General features: G+C 45.0%; 1 protein-coding gene across 1 annotated transcript in view; it reads right to left on the bottom strand.

The window, feature by feature from the left end:
• Window positions 1–1,116: 1,116 nt before the first annotated feature.
• The window catches only part of slc6a11b (solute carrier family 6 member 11b), a gene marked incomplete at both ends in the record, with an annotated part of 26,322 nt that continues 10,640 nt past the window's right edge, over window positions 1,117–16,798 (bottom strand). The window contains 9 exons of the mRNA XM_080545940.1: window positions 1,117–1,263; window positions 2,987–3,157; window positions 4,030–4,130; window positions 5,174–5,276; window positions 6,934–7,071; window positions 7,284–7,396; window positions 8,414–8,538; window positions 9,882–9,985; window positions 16,205–16,339. Of these exons, the coding sequence (XP_080402066.1) occupies window positions 1,117–1,263; window positions 2,987–3,157; window positions 4,030–4,130; window positions 5,174–5,276; window positions 6,934–7,071; window positions 7,284–7,396; window positions 8,414–8,538; window positions 9,882–9,985; window positions 16,205–16,339 (1,137 nt within the window). The remainder of the gene's footprint in view (window positions 1,264–2,986; window positions 3,158–4,029; window positions 4,131–5,173; window positions 5,277–6,933; window positions 7,072–7,283; window positions 7,397–8,413; window positions 8,539–9,881; window positions 9,986–16,204; window positions 16,340–16,798) is intronic.

Here is a 16,798-nt window from a genome sequence, read left to right on the forward strand (position 1 = left end):
GAGGAGAGGAGAGCAGAGCAGAGGAGAACAGAGGACAGTAATGACAGATGGTTTTGAAACGCACGTTGGGGAAGTCTATCTGGACTCGCAGGCGGAGCAAAAACAAAAAACGATGAAGCGCCCTATGTCTGTCACTCTGGATTAACATCAGTCTAATTGCTGTGAAATGACTGGGATCCGTGTCCTATCAGAGGAGAGACAGTCACGCCTCCGACTCGCCCCGCGAGTCAAAGCTGCTGAAGCTGTCGGTAACAGACAGCAGACAGCCCACATTACACAGACTATACACACACGCCTCTGCTCCAGATAACCAGGGACAGGGGTCTTTAAACACACACCACCCCCCACTCTGCCTTTAGATAACCAGGGACAGGGTCTTTAAACTCACACCACCCCTCTGCTCCAGACTACCAGGGAGAGGGTCTTTAAACACACACCACCCCTCTGGTCCAGACTACCAGGGAGAGGGTCTTTAAATACACACCACCCCTCTGCTCCAGACTACCAGGGAGAGGGTCTTTAAACACACACCACCCCTCCTCTGCTCCAGACAACCAGGGACAGGGTCTCTCTATACACACCACTATTCAGAATGGTCCCAGGCAACTAGATAGATATATTATATACGTATGTCCCAAGCAGCAACGCTACTATATGAGCTAGATAGATATGTCCGCACAGTAGCTACAGCATACAGCACTGAGGCAACACTAGTACAGTAGGAAGGGTTGACAGCACGTTGGCACGTTGGCATGGCGATACATGCAGAGAGAGAGAGAGCACTACTGTACTGCCATACATCCCAGACAATCCCAGACATTATCGGTCTATGTTCCCAAAAACAAAATGTTAATCATTAAAACATAACCTCTTTTAAAGTCACAATGTTAACATTTTTTTTTGTGTGTTATTATCAAAGTTTGTGCAAAAAAATAAGCGAGACTATAATAATTATGTGATCAAACTTTTTTTCTTTTACAAAACAAAAAAAATAACACTCCAAGTCGTTCGTTCCCTTTCGTTGTTGTTGTGTGTTTGTTGTTGTTGCTGTGGTTTGTTTGCTTGTTGGTGGTGGTGTTGTTGACGACAGAGCCTTGGTTCCGGCAGGTGATTGGTTTAGAAGTGTGTCTCCTTCTCTGTGATGGTGGAGATCTTCCCGTCTGCCTTCAGCTTGGCGTCGTTGGAGGCGTACGGGCTGGAGGCCCGGCCCAGCTTCCCCCTCATCCGCAGGTCAGCGCTCGGTGTGGTCAGCTTCTTAATCCTCTACAAGGAGAGAGGGAGAGAGGGACGAAAGGAGGAAGGGAGGGAAGAAGGGAAGGGAGAGGGGAGAGGGGGAGGGAGAGAGGGAGGGAGGGAAGGGAGGAAAGAAGGGAAGGGAGAGGGGAGAGAGGGAGGGAGGGAAGGAGGGAGGGAAGGGAGGAAAGAAGGGAAGGGAGAGGGGAGAGAGGGAGGGAGGGAAGGGTGAAATAAAAGAGGGAAGGAATTGATCTTTAAAAACAAACATTATGTATAAAAGCTGCTTCACTTGGATTGTATACATTTTAAGTACAGTGAACACATGTCCTGACTTGTTTGATCTAGCATTAAAAAGGGCTAGCTTGAGTGGCTTTGTGCTTGGTCTCTGCGTAGGCTGTGTGTGGCATAGCATAGAGATTAGATGGGAAGGGTGTACAGACAGAGCGTTGTGGCCTGTGGTTTACTGTTCTGTTACTGATATGAACAGGGATAGCAAGAATTGAGAGTCCCGACTTTATACCAGTACGGTCAATGGTATCAACTCTATGGAAACAGACAGGTTGGTTCTGATCACTCAAGACCACCAGACAAGGAGGTTTCGGAGATGCGATAGAACCCTAACCCTCATTTCTAACCAAAGCAACCAAAGTGTCAGTGTACCAGCGTAATCAATTAAATAGATCAATACCGTGCAACACATCATGCACTGGTTGTGAGTAAAAATCCTGTTTATTTAGAAATAACTTATTACCTGTGGCATTTGACAGGGGATGATGGTAGACATATTTAATGTAAAGTTATCTATCTCACGTTAGGCTGATTTGTGCATGATAGGCTCGCATTTTGACCTATACCTTCCATGTCGCATTTAATCCCCTTGATGGTATATGACGATATAGCTATTAGCTGTATAGCGGCACTTATTAAACCAAAACAACCCGCAATCTAATCCGAGCAGTTGTTATTATGTAATGTTATTGATGGATGTGCCATTTTTGATGGAGAGCAGTGAGCAGGAGACTGGATGTGAGCATGTAGTTGACTAATGCAGGGGACAGCCGTTCCTGTCACATCGGATTTCGGAACGCCATAAAAATAAATCTGCGCTCCCTGTCTAACGTTATATATCTAACGTTACATGTTTTAAGGCTGATCTGTGCATGATAGTGCTGCATTTTGACATATTTCATGTCGCATTCCCCCCCATTGGGCTGTATAGCGGCACTTATTCAACCAAAAACAACCGTTATCTATCTAACATTATATATTTTAAGGCTGACTTGTGCATGATAGTCATGCATTTTTACATGTCTATTTCCCCCCTTTAGTGGCATATGACGCCCGAAATGTAACAAAAGTTCAGCCGCAAAGTTGTTGCACTGTTGTCCTATATCAGTGCAGACTGGCAGGGTAGGAGCACAGGTTAATAGCCTACAGAGCACCGTTATTCTGTCGTTCTGACGGACTGATAGTGAAGCATTGTTCTTTTTTATTTGATGACTTGTTTGATCGATTTATAGCATAAACCTTAAGTTGTGAATGAATCGCGAGCGTCAATGCTTTTCTATGATACTACTGATGACGTATCAGGGTCTTGAAGGGTTGTCCCATTTCATAGGGAAAGATTTCAACCACTACGGCTTGTGGCTCTGTTCGGAGGCCTTGGCTCCAAAGCGAGTGGCGCTCGAAAAAACGAGCCATAGGGGTAGAGAAGGGAATCGGGATCGGGCCTTAGTGTTCGGTGGTTTACCTCAGCGAAGGTCCCCTCTGTCTTCCAGATCTGGATGACCAGGCCTAGGGGGATACAGACCATAGAGGCCATGGCCATCATCCAGCCGATGGCGTAGCCCCAGTCCGGATACGTGTAGGTGTTGTTGTACTTCAGGGGCTTGTACTTGATCAGAAAGAACAGGAAGGTCGCCTACACCAGAGACAGGAAGTAAAAACATGTCAAACAGGAAGGTCGCCTACACCAGAGACAGGAAGTAAAAACATGTCAAACAGGAAGGTCGTCTACACCCGAGACAGGAAGTAAAAACATGCTTTTATTAACACTCAATATCAATATGTCAATATTAGCTTATTTCAACCAGGGGAGGCTAGTGTACTTGATCAGGAAGAATAGATTTGTTTTGTTCATGTATACATGTGAAAAAAGCATAAACGCACCTACTGTAAAGCCAAAGCAAATTCCTATATGTGTATGCAATGCATAATGGCAATAAACATAATCTGAATCTGAATCTGAATCTGAATCTGAATAGAAAGGTCACCAACACCAGAGATAGGAAGTAAAACATGGTGCTATTAACACTCAATATCAATACGTCCATATTAACTTATTTCAACCAGGGGAGGCTGGTGGAGGTAAACACCGGAGGAGGGGGTCATTGTAATGCATGGGACGGAATAGTAAAAAAAAAAAATTTGATATTGTACCCTTCCTCATCCCATCCTCCGCTTTCTACCTCCACCAGCTTCCCCTGATTTTAACATTGCAGTTATCGTCAACGTTGCTAGAGGCTGATTTGAAGTGGCCCGTCGTCATAGTGGCATCTTATTCCATCCATATTCTGGTCTGACGTCGTATGAGACATCATTTATGGCAGTCCAGTCCAAATACATATTATGTAAGAAAAAAACACTATACTGTACTGTAGATGAAACAGCAATCTGAATCTATACAATGTCAGTTACTTTTTCAAACACCATTGATTGGCTGAACTGTATCGAGAATGGATGTTGTTGGTTGTTGTTGTTGTTGAGGTGTTTTGTTATTGTTTGTCCACTCACAGCGCAGATGCCAGGGGTAAGGACCATCCAGCACCATTTGATGAAGATGGTGGGTTTGTAGCCAATCATGTCCTCGATGTTCAAATAGAACCGGTCACTTCCTGAAACAGACAGGCATCTTCATCACAAACACAGGAAGTGAAGGATTCTGACTACCACTCAAACTGAACCTGGAGACGTTAACCATTCCTTCATTCATTCATGTGCTGTATTACTTAATGAGTTCATGTATTAATCAATGTATTCATTAATGTATTCATTCATTCATGTATTTATGTATTCACTCATGTATTCATTCATGTATTCTTTATTCATTCATTGACCATAGACAACCTCACGATGCCATGATGCCATTAAATGAATGTGCAACAATACTATGTGCAATATGACAACCCTTGTGTACATAAGGTTCAGATATAGGAAAAGTTAGGATATTTATAGCATAGCATAGAGTACAGCACAGTGTTTTATTGTATAGTATAGTAGTATAGTATAGTAGATAGTGTACATAGCCTTTATTTATGTAAACCAGCTCTTTTCCCTTTTTTTTATTTTACCCTTGGCCCTCTTGTTTTTAGTCTTTTTTCCAAGCACCAGGGGAGCCCCCCCTCCTAAATGTCATTGTATGGTACCTGTACTGTATTAATGACAATAAAGACCATTCATTCATTCATTCATTCATTCATTCATTCATTCATTCATTCATTGTGAATCAGAACATAAGAGAGAATCACAATACCCACTACTGTACCACAGGGTCTCCATAGACACACTACTGTATGTACAGTATGTACAGTAGAGGTACCATGATGAATATGCACTGGAAGTCAGTCTCCAGTAGGGGGCACAGAAGAATAATAATCATATTTTGCGAGGACTGACTGTACTGTGTGTACAGACCCTGCACCACAGCTTCCAGCAAGCAAATGGAGACACTCTGAATCTCTCAGTGAAATGTGTACGTATGAATGTCTATGTAAAGCCTGCCTATTCTATTCTATTTATTCTATGTCTATGTAAGGTCTATCGATTCTATTATATCTATTCTATATCTATGGAAGGCCTATCTGTTCTATTCTATGTCTATGTAACATGTAAGGTATATTACTGAGTAGTAACCAGGCGACAGGCGAGGTGGTCTTACCGTATACCCATCCGATGGCTATGCATTCAAATATCGCCACGAACAGTAGACACATGCCGCTGGCCGCGTACGAGTCAAACAGCTGGAACACGTACATCCCACCCTGGAGACACACAGTCACATGGTCAGGTATCTACACAAACATCCCGCCCTGGGGGACACAGAGTCACATGGTGAGGTACGTACATTTAAAAATTTTATATTTTACATTTTTGGCTTTTAGCAGACTTACAACGAATACAGTTGAATTGTGAAAGTGAATCATCTATCCACCAGTCCTTAGTAGGAAAAAGTAATCTAAGCTCAATCATGGGGGGTCAAGGGGTCAGTCGTCATGCCAGAAGAAGGGAGAGAAACAGTACTGGGGTGTAGTAGATGTCTCAGGAGAAACAGTACAGAGGGGTAGTAGATGTCTCAGGAGAAACAGTACTGGGGTGCAGTAGATGTCTCAGGAGAAACAGTACAGAGGGGTAGTAAATGTCTCAGGAGAAACAGTACAGAGGGGTAGTAGATGTCTCAGGAAAAACAGTACAGAGGGGTAGTAAGATGTCCCAGGAGGGACAGTTAAGGTGTAGCCTAAAGAGATGGGTCTTCAGTCTCCAGCGGAAGATGGGGAGTGATTCTGCAGTTCTGACAGCCGTGGGAAGCTCGTTCCACCAGCGGGAAGCCAGTAGAGTGAAGAGACGACTGCCGCATCGGCATAGAGGCGGTGGGGCCAGTCGCCCAGCAGAGGTGGAGGAGGGGAGTGAACGGGCTGAAGTTTGGGGGGTGACCATTGCTTGCAGGTAGGCAGGGGCTGTTCCTTTTGCCGCCCAGCAGGAGAGCACCAGGGACTTGGATCTGATGCGAGCTGCTATCGGGAGCCAGTGAAGTGTGCGAAGGAGGGGGCTAACGAGAGAATTTGGGGAGGTTGAACACCAGACGGGCAGCAGCATTCCGGATGAGCTGCAGAGGTCTGACGGCGGAGGCGGGGAGCCCGGCCAGGAGTGCCTTGCAGTGGTCAAGACGGGAGATGACCAGTGACTGGAACAAGAGTTGAGCTGCATCTCTGGTGAGGAAAGGACATATCCTTCTGATGTTGTAAAGGAAGAATCGGCAGGAGCACGCTGTCGCTGCGATGTTCGCTGCACAGGATCATTGGTTATCGAGGATCACTCCAAGTTTCTTGGCTGCCTGGGAGGAGGTTCAAATAAAGTTCTCAACTGTGATGGAGAAGTCTTGGAGAGGGCAGGCTTTCCCAGGGAGGAAGAGTAGCTCGGTCTTGTCAAGGTTGAGCTTGAGGTGGTGGTCTGACATCCATGCAGAGACACGTGTTGCCACATGTAGGTTGGAGGGGGGGGGAAAGACAGGAAGAGTTGAGTGTCGCCTGCGTAGCTGTGATAGGACAACCCAGAGCCAAGGTACCTGTACGCCAGGGGAGGCTGATGGAGGTACACTACCTGACAAAAGTTTTAGAACACCTACATTTTTCCAGTTTTTATTGAAATGTCGCAAAAATGCAAAAATGTCATCAACAAATCACTCGATGAGTTGAAGTAAGTCAATTTTAATGCCAGGATAATAGTTTATGTACTTTTGGATTTGGAAAATGTTTGGTTTTTATCCTATTTGCATATATACAGTAGTGCTTTTCTAAGACCCAATGACACTTTAGAAATAAGTGAACAGATAAATAAAGAAAAATAATAGAGAAAAAATGGAGAAAAATAAATACAAATAAATCAAATAGTTGTCCTAGTGTCTAGTCTAGTGTACTGTACCTCTGTCAACATGATGAGCCCCAGGAAGAAGGAGACCACGGACATGCCCAGGATGAGCAGCTCTCGGCGGTACCCCCGTCTGAACGTCTCTGGGTACATGTCCACCACCGCCGTCACCAGGCTCTCTACACACACAAACTACCACAACACAACGATAACACAACACAACACAACACAACACAGATTATTAGGCCAAAACGTTGTCAGATGTTTTCCTTAAACAGTTTTGGAGAAACGTTCTTCGCAGCGTGGCCCTTCATTGAATTTGGACAAAACATGTCATGGGACAAAACGGCACATCTCTCTGTCATCACCCCCGTCACCCCTCCACCCCTCCACCCCCCACTCACCTGGCTGTCCAGGCCCAGGAAGATGAGCATCATGAAGAAGAGGCAGGCCCAGAGAGGGGCCAGGGGCATCAAGGTGACAGCTTTAGGGTAGGCTATGAAGGCTAGGCCTGGGCCTAAATGACACAACGCACAAGAGTGGTCATATCACAACGTCACGTCACGATCGATAATTAGAGCCATATACTGTACAATACTAATACAAATAATCATTCCATTCCATGCATTAAGGCCAATGCACACAGCGACAACATTCGATTCTCAATTCACACCACCGAAGTCGGACCAGGCAGGCTGATTACTATAGGCTCTACCAATATTGCTTGCCTTGCTTCCACAATTTCTACAAGATACAACTGGGCATATTGTGCCTACATGCTCGATTGTTATTATTATGTAATATGGGTGTCTTGTAATCCCATATGAGATGGGCCGTGTTGTTGACTTCCGTGGTGTGAATTGAGAATCGAATGTTGTCGTGCGACAATATCGCATTGCACGCCGTGTGCATTGTCTCATTCAAAATAATGGAATCGAATTCGGCCGTGCGACAAAATCGCATGCAGTGTGCATTGGCCTTTACAATGAGCCTGTTCTCTGCGTTCTACCTCCACCAGCCTCCCCTAGAGCAGCTGTCTGTGGGGTGCTGTCTATACTCCTAGCACTGACAGTGCCTCTGAAAAAACGTCCGAAACATCTCGACCGTGCTCCATTCAACTAAATCATTCATGTTGACCTGAATAAGTTATACAGTGGTAGTGGTTTAAGAGCTTCAGTGTGGAGCTCTGGGTTACGTCACACATTCTAGAACTCAGGATTCACACACACACACACACATTCTAGAACTCAGGATTCAGTCATACACACATTCTAGAACTCAGGATTCAATTACACACACACACACATTCTAGAACTCAGGATTCACACACACACACACACACACACATTCTAGAATTCAGGATTCAATCATACACACACATCCTAGAACTCAGGATTCAATCATACACACACACATTCTAGAATTCAGGATTCCATCACACACACATTCTAGAACTCAGGATTCAATCACACACTCATCCTAGAACACACAGGTTCTCTCATCTCCTCCACTCAGAGGGGTTTAGGGTGCTCACCAGACTCGGCCACGGCCTCGATGGGCACGCCCTGCTCTAGGGCCATGAAGCCCAGCACAGAGAAGATGGCGAAGCCCGCTATGAAGCTGGTCCCGCTGTTCAGACAGCACAGCATGAGACAGTCCCTGGAAGACAGAGGTGACCGTCACAAGTCACATCCCTACAGTACCATGTGCTGTGTAATTATGTGTGTTTTTAAATTGAAATAGTTGTTTTTACCTATTGTATTTGTGCTGTGAAATTGTGTGTTTTTAAATTGAAATAGTTGTTTTAAATTGTTTTAAACTGTTGCTTATCTATTGTAAAGCACTTTGATGTAAAGTGCTATACAAATAAAGTTATTATTATTATTATTATTATTATTATTATATTATTACCATCACACACACACACACACACACACACACACTCACACACACACACACACACACACACACACTCACACACACACACACACACACACACACACACACACACACACACACACACACACACACACCATGTCTATGACTTCACAGTCAGTCATTGTGATAAGTACTTCACATAACCAAACACTCTGCCATCCAAACCCTGTGAAGGCTATTGGAGGTAGAAATCAGAGGCCGGGGCTCATTGTAATGCATGGAACGGAATGAGGAACGGTATCAGAAAGTCATACATTTGTTTGATACCATTCCTCATTCCATTCCATTCATTCCAATGAGCCCTGTCCTCCGATGTCTTCCTCCACCAGCCGCATGTCTACCTTAAAGCACGTTTGCAGGAAAAGTGCTATACAAATAAAAGTAATTATTATTATTATTATTACCTTACCGGTAACAAGCTTCCCTTCTCTGGAGCATGTACACTTTACCGGTAACAGCCTCCCATGCTCTGGAGCATGTCTATCTGACTTCCACCTTCCGTGTCTCAAATTTAAAGAATTGGTGGACTTCAAAATGGCCCAAGTAATGTATAAAGTAAAAAATAAGATGCTTCCAGACTGTATCCAGAGACTATTTCAAGTTAGACAGAGTAATTACGAACTCAGAGGAATGTGTATGTTTATGAAAACAAAGATTAGAACAAATGCAAAACAAAGATGTATAACAGTTAAAGGAGTTAATTTATGGAATACTTTTGAAAAGGAAATGAAAATGTGTAGTACACTAAAAGGATTTAAAAAAATATTTAAAAATAAGATGATTAACAAGTATAAAACAGAGGTTTAAATATAGTTTTTGTTTGGTATTTTTTTAACTTTTTGTTGACATGCGTAAGTGAAATTTTGTTTATAAAAGTTTCAATGTTTTGATTATGCATTCATGGGGGGACATGCATACATGTAACAAGGGTAGGCGCAATAAGCCACGGCTTCAGCCTACACCTTTTTGGTCCTGGTCCTGTGTACATTATTTTTTTTATATCTGTATTGTGAATTGCATAGGGGACCAAAATAAACATTCTCAATCAAAAATGTCCATCTTACCGGTAACAGTTGTTGCTGTAGGAGTTGTAGCTTCCCAGAGCCGTCAGACAGCCCAGACAGATGGCATAGGAGAAGAAGATCTGGGTCCCTGCGTCAACCCATACCTGAGGCGGACACACACACACACACACACACACACACACACACACACACACACGCACACACACACACACGCACGCCTAAAATAGCATGTTTGAAAAGTCATGCCCGAATCATCTCAAAGTAATTTCAATCAGTAAGTCGTTGAGTCTTTTCAGATAATTTGGTATGATTTGGAAATGACATTTCAAACAGGCACATTTAGAAACCGTTGACGCTTTTGGACTTTGGTTAACAATGTTAACCGTTAGTGGTTAATGACAGTGCCCAGATAAACAGAACCAAAGTGTGGATTGAAGTCTGTCCGTGTCCATAGACTCCTTTCAGTGCTAAGGAACCAAATATGCGATTTTGTAATTTGGGGGAACTATCCCTTTAATATTTGCAAAAAACAAACCAAAATAAATACTTAAAGGAGTCATATTAAGCTCTTTATCAACAAGTTAATATAGGTCTCTGGTCATTGAAGGTTTTTGCTGAAAATTACCACTCATCTAATGTAAAGGCACACCTGCCCGTGATCGAACAATCAACCTCACTCTACTAAAACCCTGCACCTGCTGCCAGTCAACACCGGGACGTATGCCATTGATGGTCTTTGTACCACGTCCACCTCTGTAACTGCTTGTTAGCTAGCTAGCTAGCTAGCTTATTTACCCGTTCGCCCTGTGACTAATCCTTGTTCTCCCTACGCCTCTGAAGATACCCCACCTGCCTGACTACCCGCCTGCCTGCTGACCCCTGCTCGCCTGACTACCCGCCTGCCTGCCCCGCCTGTACCTCTTTTTGAAGCGACTAGCTTAACCCTTACTTGCCTATCCCGTGTCTGACAGACCTTACTTGCCTATCCCGTGTCTGACAGACCTTACTTGCCTGTCCCGTGTCTGACAGACCTTACTTGCCTATCCCGTGTCTTTTTGCTTTTTGGTTCAGCCTCTGATTCGTGACAGTACCCAGAGATTCACTCATCTGTCCCAACGAAATGAAGGCCTGAATAATTCCACAGCGGTTTAAAAGAGTTACAGCGACTGTCAGAAGCATCTTTGCTGAAAAAAAGCAAAAGACGGAACAACATAAAAGATGGATAGAAGTCCTGAAAGCAGACGTTAAGAACTCCATGTTCCGACTCCAAACCACAACGTCGACGCGTCAGGTAGTGACCCAGTCAAGGACAGCACCATGAGTCAGACACATGATACCGTATCTTTCTACTATTTATCTGTACATTTCACTCAAGGTTTTACATAAGGTTTGTTTGACTGTTGACTGTTGTATTTTGTGTATGGTTTTGTAATAACTCTATTTTATTGTATTCCTGTCCTTGTATTTGACTGCTCTGTTGAGTGGTAGCTCATATCAAGCATTTCATTGTCCAATTACAGCCGTATCCTATATGATCAATATACTTTGATTTGATTTGATGTGATTGTTGATATTCAATTGCAGATTACTGGAACAGATTCCTCATCATTGCTTCTAGAACTCTGGATTCAATTCTAGAACTCTGGATTCAATTCTAGAACTCAGGATTCGATCATACGCATTCTAGAACTCATTCTAGATTCTTTGTCCTCAACAAAACAACAGTCTACAGTCTCTGAACCGAAACAACGAGAACAATTTGCATTTCATACTGAACATCGCTTTCTTTGCGGGCGAGAGAAGCACCATCCGTGTTAGATAACCTGGAGAAAAGCAGCCATCCGCAGTGTATTTCAGTTAGGGTCTCACATTGAAGATTCAGTAATTGGGAGACAGAGGGAAAACATTTCCCCTAAGTATGAAGCAACAAGGGCCAGTGTAAAACTCTGCTGGCCTAGCGGGGCAGCCAGTCACAGGCTTAATGCAGCGTAGCTCTTAGAGAACGCTCCCACATCACCATTCAGCCACTAATCTCATTTACTCGGGAAACAATTGACAACTGGCAGTTTTCACTTCCCCCAGAGAGTTTCCAGGGAAACTCCTCTGACCTCACTAACGCAGACCTCTTTCCCTCCAAGAACGTCCTCCCCTCTATTGGCCGTGTCCATTAATGTGCTGCTCGGGCTCACACACCATCACTACCGCTGATGCGCTCTCTCTCTCTCTCTCTCTCTCTCTCTCTCTCTCTCTCTCTCTCTCTCTCTCTCTCTCTCTCTCTCTCTCTCTCTCTCTCTCTCTCTCTCTCTCTCTCTCTCTCTCTCTCTCTCTCTCTCTCTCTCTCTCTCTCTCTCTCTCTCTCTCTCTCTCTCTCTCTCCTGCTGCCCCCCCCCCCTCCCCCCTCTGTTCTTCTCTCTCTCTCTTGGCTGCAGGCTGATCTCTTAAGCAGATCTCTAGTTGTTGATGTTGGGCCTAATTTGGACGGGCTGTGTTTGGTCATGTTGGGGCCGCAGGATGCAACCTTTACGTGCACGGAGGGCAGACTCTCTTTTCTATGAGAATACCTTCTTTAATTCATACACAACTGGGCCTGGCTGGGATTCTAGCACTCCTCCGGTTCCTACTTGTGTGTGTATAGTCGATGCAACTGGGCAGTTGAAGGTATTAGAACTAACTGAAGCGAATGCAGATCTGGGACCTGGCTAGGACAGCATTATCCTCATCTACAATCTGGGGCCCCTGGAGTGTATGGAAGAGCCCTATCAGACTCCTAGCAGACTGGTTTCATGGGTACTATCAATGCTGTACAGTATGAATGGCAGTGGTGATTGTACAAGGTTCTCCCCAAAGAATGTAAGGGTGGCGCTGGGCCACGTTGTGAACTTAGCAGGACCACTATGGAAACATTTCAAGGCAAATGAAACTATGTATTTAGTAACGATAGAGTAACTATCTTTGATCGGCAATGACATTTAAAAAAAGTCAAAGCGTCATGATGTTCCTCAGTAAATTCAGCGTTTTAGCTGTATTTTCGGCACATTTAGATTTTTTCTTGCGCTGTATGTATGAATGGTGATAGTGGTTTTGTGTTATCAGTGTATGTGTGTGTGTGTGTGTGTATGTCTGTACTCTATGGTAGAAATAGAGAAGATTTTGGGATGATGTCCCCTAGCACAGAAGACAGATGTCCCCTAGCACAGAAGACGAGGTGGAGGGAGGGAGGGTTAGAGGGCGGACACACAACAGTCCACACATGCTAGGAACAGACCCTGTATTGTCCCCTGAAAGCTCATTAAACATTGGTGTCAGAAGCTATGTCTCCCCGGGCCAAACAGCAGCTCTTTATTTCTCTACCTTTCTCCTTCCCTCTCTCTCTCTCTGTCTGTCTGTCTCTCTCTCACTCAGTCTCTATCTCTCTCTCTTTCTCTCTCTCTCTCTCTCTCTCTCTCTCTCTCTCTCTCTCACGCACACACATACACACACACGCCCCATTTTCTCTCTCTCTTCCTGAGAAACATTAATCAACACCCTCTGTACTATCGCTCACATGCTAAAGACCGTAGTGACAAACTTGACAAGTCACAGACTTATCTTCTACCATCGACGGCAGTGACCAATAAGCGGAGCCTAATCAGGGTCATCCATAACGACCCGGTGACAACGTTGTCGATACATGCACATAAAAGGCCTACGGTTGCCATGGTACCGCAAAGTCTCTTTTCTAATTACAGCATAACCGTGTCATTATGCGGCGATATACATATGATTTATATGAGGAGTTAATGAGGACGTTTCTGACTGACTGAGGGTGACATTCACCACATCCTTCCTGTAATGACATGTTCTAATCATTCTCACGTCTGAATTACACCTCATAATTGGCATTCTCGAGCACTGTTGCCTAGCGACCTCGGATCTCAGACAGTCTGCTGTTTCTTGAGATCAGGTCAAGCATTCTGTTCGCTTGGAGTGATGACGCCTCTGTTCTTAGAAAAAAAACGACGTACGTCTAATTCCTCAGGTGCAGGACGGAAGAGACGTATCGAAGAGAAGAACAAAATATGTCCGCGACTCCGGTACGCTCCTATAGTGATTTACATTCAGACACACGATCGGATCTCGGCGCAGTCTTCGTCGGGTCACGACCTTCTCGGATCTAAACGTCTGTCTGGATGTTATCACCATGGCAGCGTACCGGAGTGACGGACATTCCCTTTCTGTTATTAGAGGAACGTCTACACCGATGAGCTCAAAGTCTGTAACTTTACAAGTTACATTAACATTGATTATTTTGTTACAGTGGCGACAGTCAAGGGGTGGGAATTATTAGGCAGCAAGTGAACAGTCAGTTCTTGAAGTTGATGTGTTGGATGCAGGAGAAACGGGCAGGAGTGAAGACATTGACTTTGACAAGGGCCAAATTGTTACGGCCAGACGATTGGGTCAGAGCATCTCTGAAACGGCCAGGCTCGTGGGGCGGTCCACAAAGCGGTGACGAGGTGTTCAGGCGCCCAAGGCGTAATGTTTAGGCTCATCATTGTATATACTGTATGTGTTCTGTGTTAGTTCGCTGAGCTAAAGGCTGACACAGGTCCTCAGGTCAAGTCTCAGGCATAGCGACTCATCATGTGACGACGGCTCCGAACCACTTCTCTTCTGCACCCACGTCAGGGGAGGCTGGTGGAGGTAGAAATTGGAGGACGGGCTCATTGTAATGCTCGGAACAGAAGGAGGAATGGTCTCAAAGTTTGAGACCATTCCTGATTCTATTCCATTCCATTCGGACTCCCAGTAGAGTGGTTTTATGGGTGCTGTTCGGTATGTATGGTAGTGGTGATTGTACACGGTTCTCCCCAAATAATGTAAGAGTGGCGCTGTGCCACGTTGTGAACTTAGCAGGACCACTATGAAACATATCAAGGCAAATGAAACTATATAATTATTTAGCCAACGACATCATTGTTAAAAAAAGAAAAGAAAAGAAAAGTCAAAGTCAAAGCGTCATGATGTTCCTCAGTAAATTCAGCGTTTTAGCTGTATTTTTTACACTTTTTATTTTATTTATTGCGCTGTATGTATGAATGGTGATAGTGGTTTTGTGTTATCAGTGTGTGTGTGTGTGTGTGTGTGTGTGTGTGTGTGTGTGAGTGTGTGTGTGTGTGTGTGTGTGTGTGTGTGTGTGAGTGTGAGTGTGTGTGAGTGTGAGTGTGTGTGAGTGTGTGTGTGTGTGTGTGTGTGTGTGTGTGTGTGAGTGTGAGTGTGTGTGAGTGTGTGTGTGCGTGTGTGTGTGCGTGTGTGTGTGTGTGTGTGTGTGTGTGTGTGTGTGAGTGTGTGTGTGTGTGTGAGTGTGTGTGTGTGTGTGTGAGTGTGTGTGTGTGTGTGTGTGTGTGTAGAACCAGGAGGACGGGTTTAGTCCAACGCATGGGACATGAATGAAGGAACGGTATCAAACACGCTTGTTTCTCGTGCATTACAATGAGCCCGTCCTCCGATGTCTACCTCCGCCGGCCTCTCCCTACTCTCCCCCTCGCCCAGCTGGCTGACAGTCTCAGTTGGCCTGCCATGCTGCCGTCCTCCCTGGCCCCCGTCTCTCTGATCTCACGTCCAGCACCTGTAGTACAGTAGAACCACAACACCATCTGCTCCTCCTTGGCAGCCTCCACCCGTTGTCCTGGCAGCCTCCACCCCCAGCCTCCGCTCCTCCCAGCCTCCCCCGGCCTCCAAGGGTACCGATGACTCAGATGGCACAGGGATACTCAACGGTTGTGGACTGGTGAACTATACGTATATGGCATTTAGCTGACGCGGCGACGCCTTTATCCAAAGCAACTGACAACGCAGTGAGTGCGTATATAATTTTCCGGATATATAGGGGTGGATGCCTAAGCATTGTTAGCACCATGCTAACTGAGCCACAAAAAGTGGTCCTTTCACTGCTCTGGGCATATGGAGGGGAGGCATTGCACATACTGGATCGTATGTGGAAAAATGTTCTGCTTAGATAAGGATAAATGCTGACTGAGAGAGAGATGGGGAGATATAGTAAGAGAGAGAGAGTGACAGAGAGAGACAGGGAGCAGAGAAAGAGAGAGAAGAGAAAGAGAGAGAGAGAGACAGAGCAAAGAAAGAGAGAGAAGAGAAAGAGAGAGAGACAGAGCAGAGAAAGAGAGAGAAGAGAAAGAGAGAGAGAGACAGAGCAAAGAAAGAGAGTGACAGAGAGAAATAGAGACAGAGCAAGCAAGAGAGAAAGCGAGAGACAAAGAGAGAGAGAGAGAGAGAGAGAGAGAGAGAGAGAGAGAGAGAGAGAGAGAGAGAGAGAGAGAGGGAGACAGGGCAGAGTAGCATATGTGTGTGAGCTGCCCTACCTGCGGGTCAGAGAGGCGGGACATATCGGGGTACAGGTAGAACTTGATGCCGTCGGCCGCCCCTGGCAGAGTCACCCCCCGGATCAGCAGCACCAGCAGCATGACGTAGGGGAACGTGGCCGTCACGTACACCACCTGCACATAGAAATACAGTTATAGACCAGCAGTCACGTACACCACCTGCACATAGAAATACAGTTATAGACCAGCAGTCACGTACACCACCTGCACATAGAAATACAGTTATAGACCAGCAGTCACGTACACCACCCGCATCGAGATAGATATGTTAGGATAGATCAGCAATCATATAGACCACCTGCAAACCGGAATATAGTTATAGCACAGCATAAATACATTACAGTAGATCAGCCGCAAGGCATTGGAGGATGGTAACAGTCACACAGACCACCTGCATAGACATGCAGTAGATATATTTGAATAGATCAACAGTCCCATACTGTAAACCACTTGCATTGACATAAAATGTGTCAGAATACATACACACACAATAGATCAGCACAGAGAACTACAGTAGAATAGATCAGCAGCAACATGGCCAATCAGCAGTGTGTTTGACTTGATAAAGCCCAG

This window comes from Nansenia antarctica (genome assembly GCF_963989245.1).
Source record: "Nansenia antarctica genome assembly, chromosome: 15".
NCBI classification, from domain to species: domain Eukaryota; kingdom Metazoa; phylum Chordata; class Actinopteri; order Argentiniformes; family Microstomatidae; genus Nansenia; species Nansenia antarctica.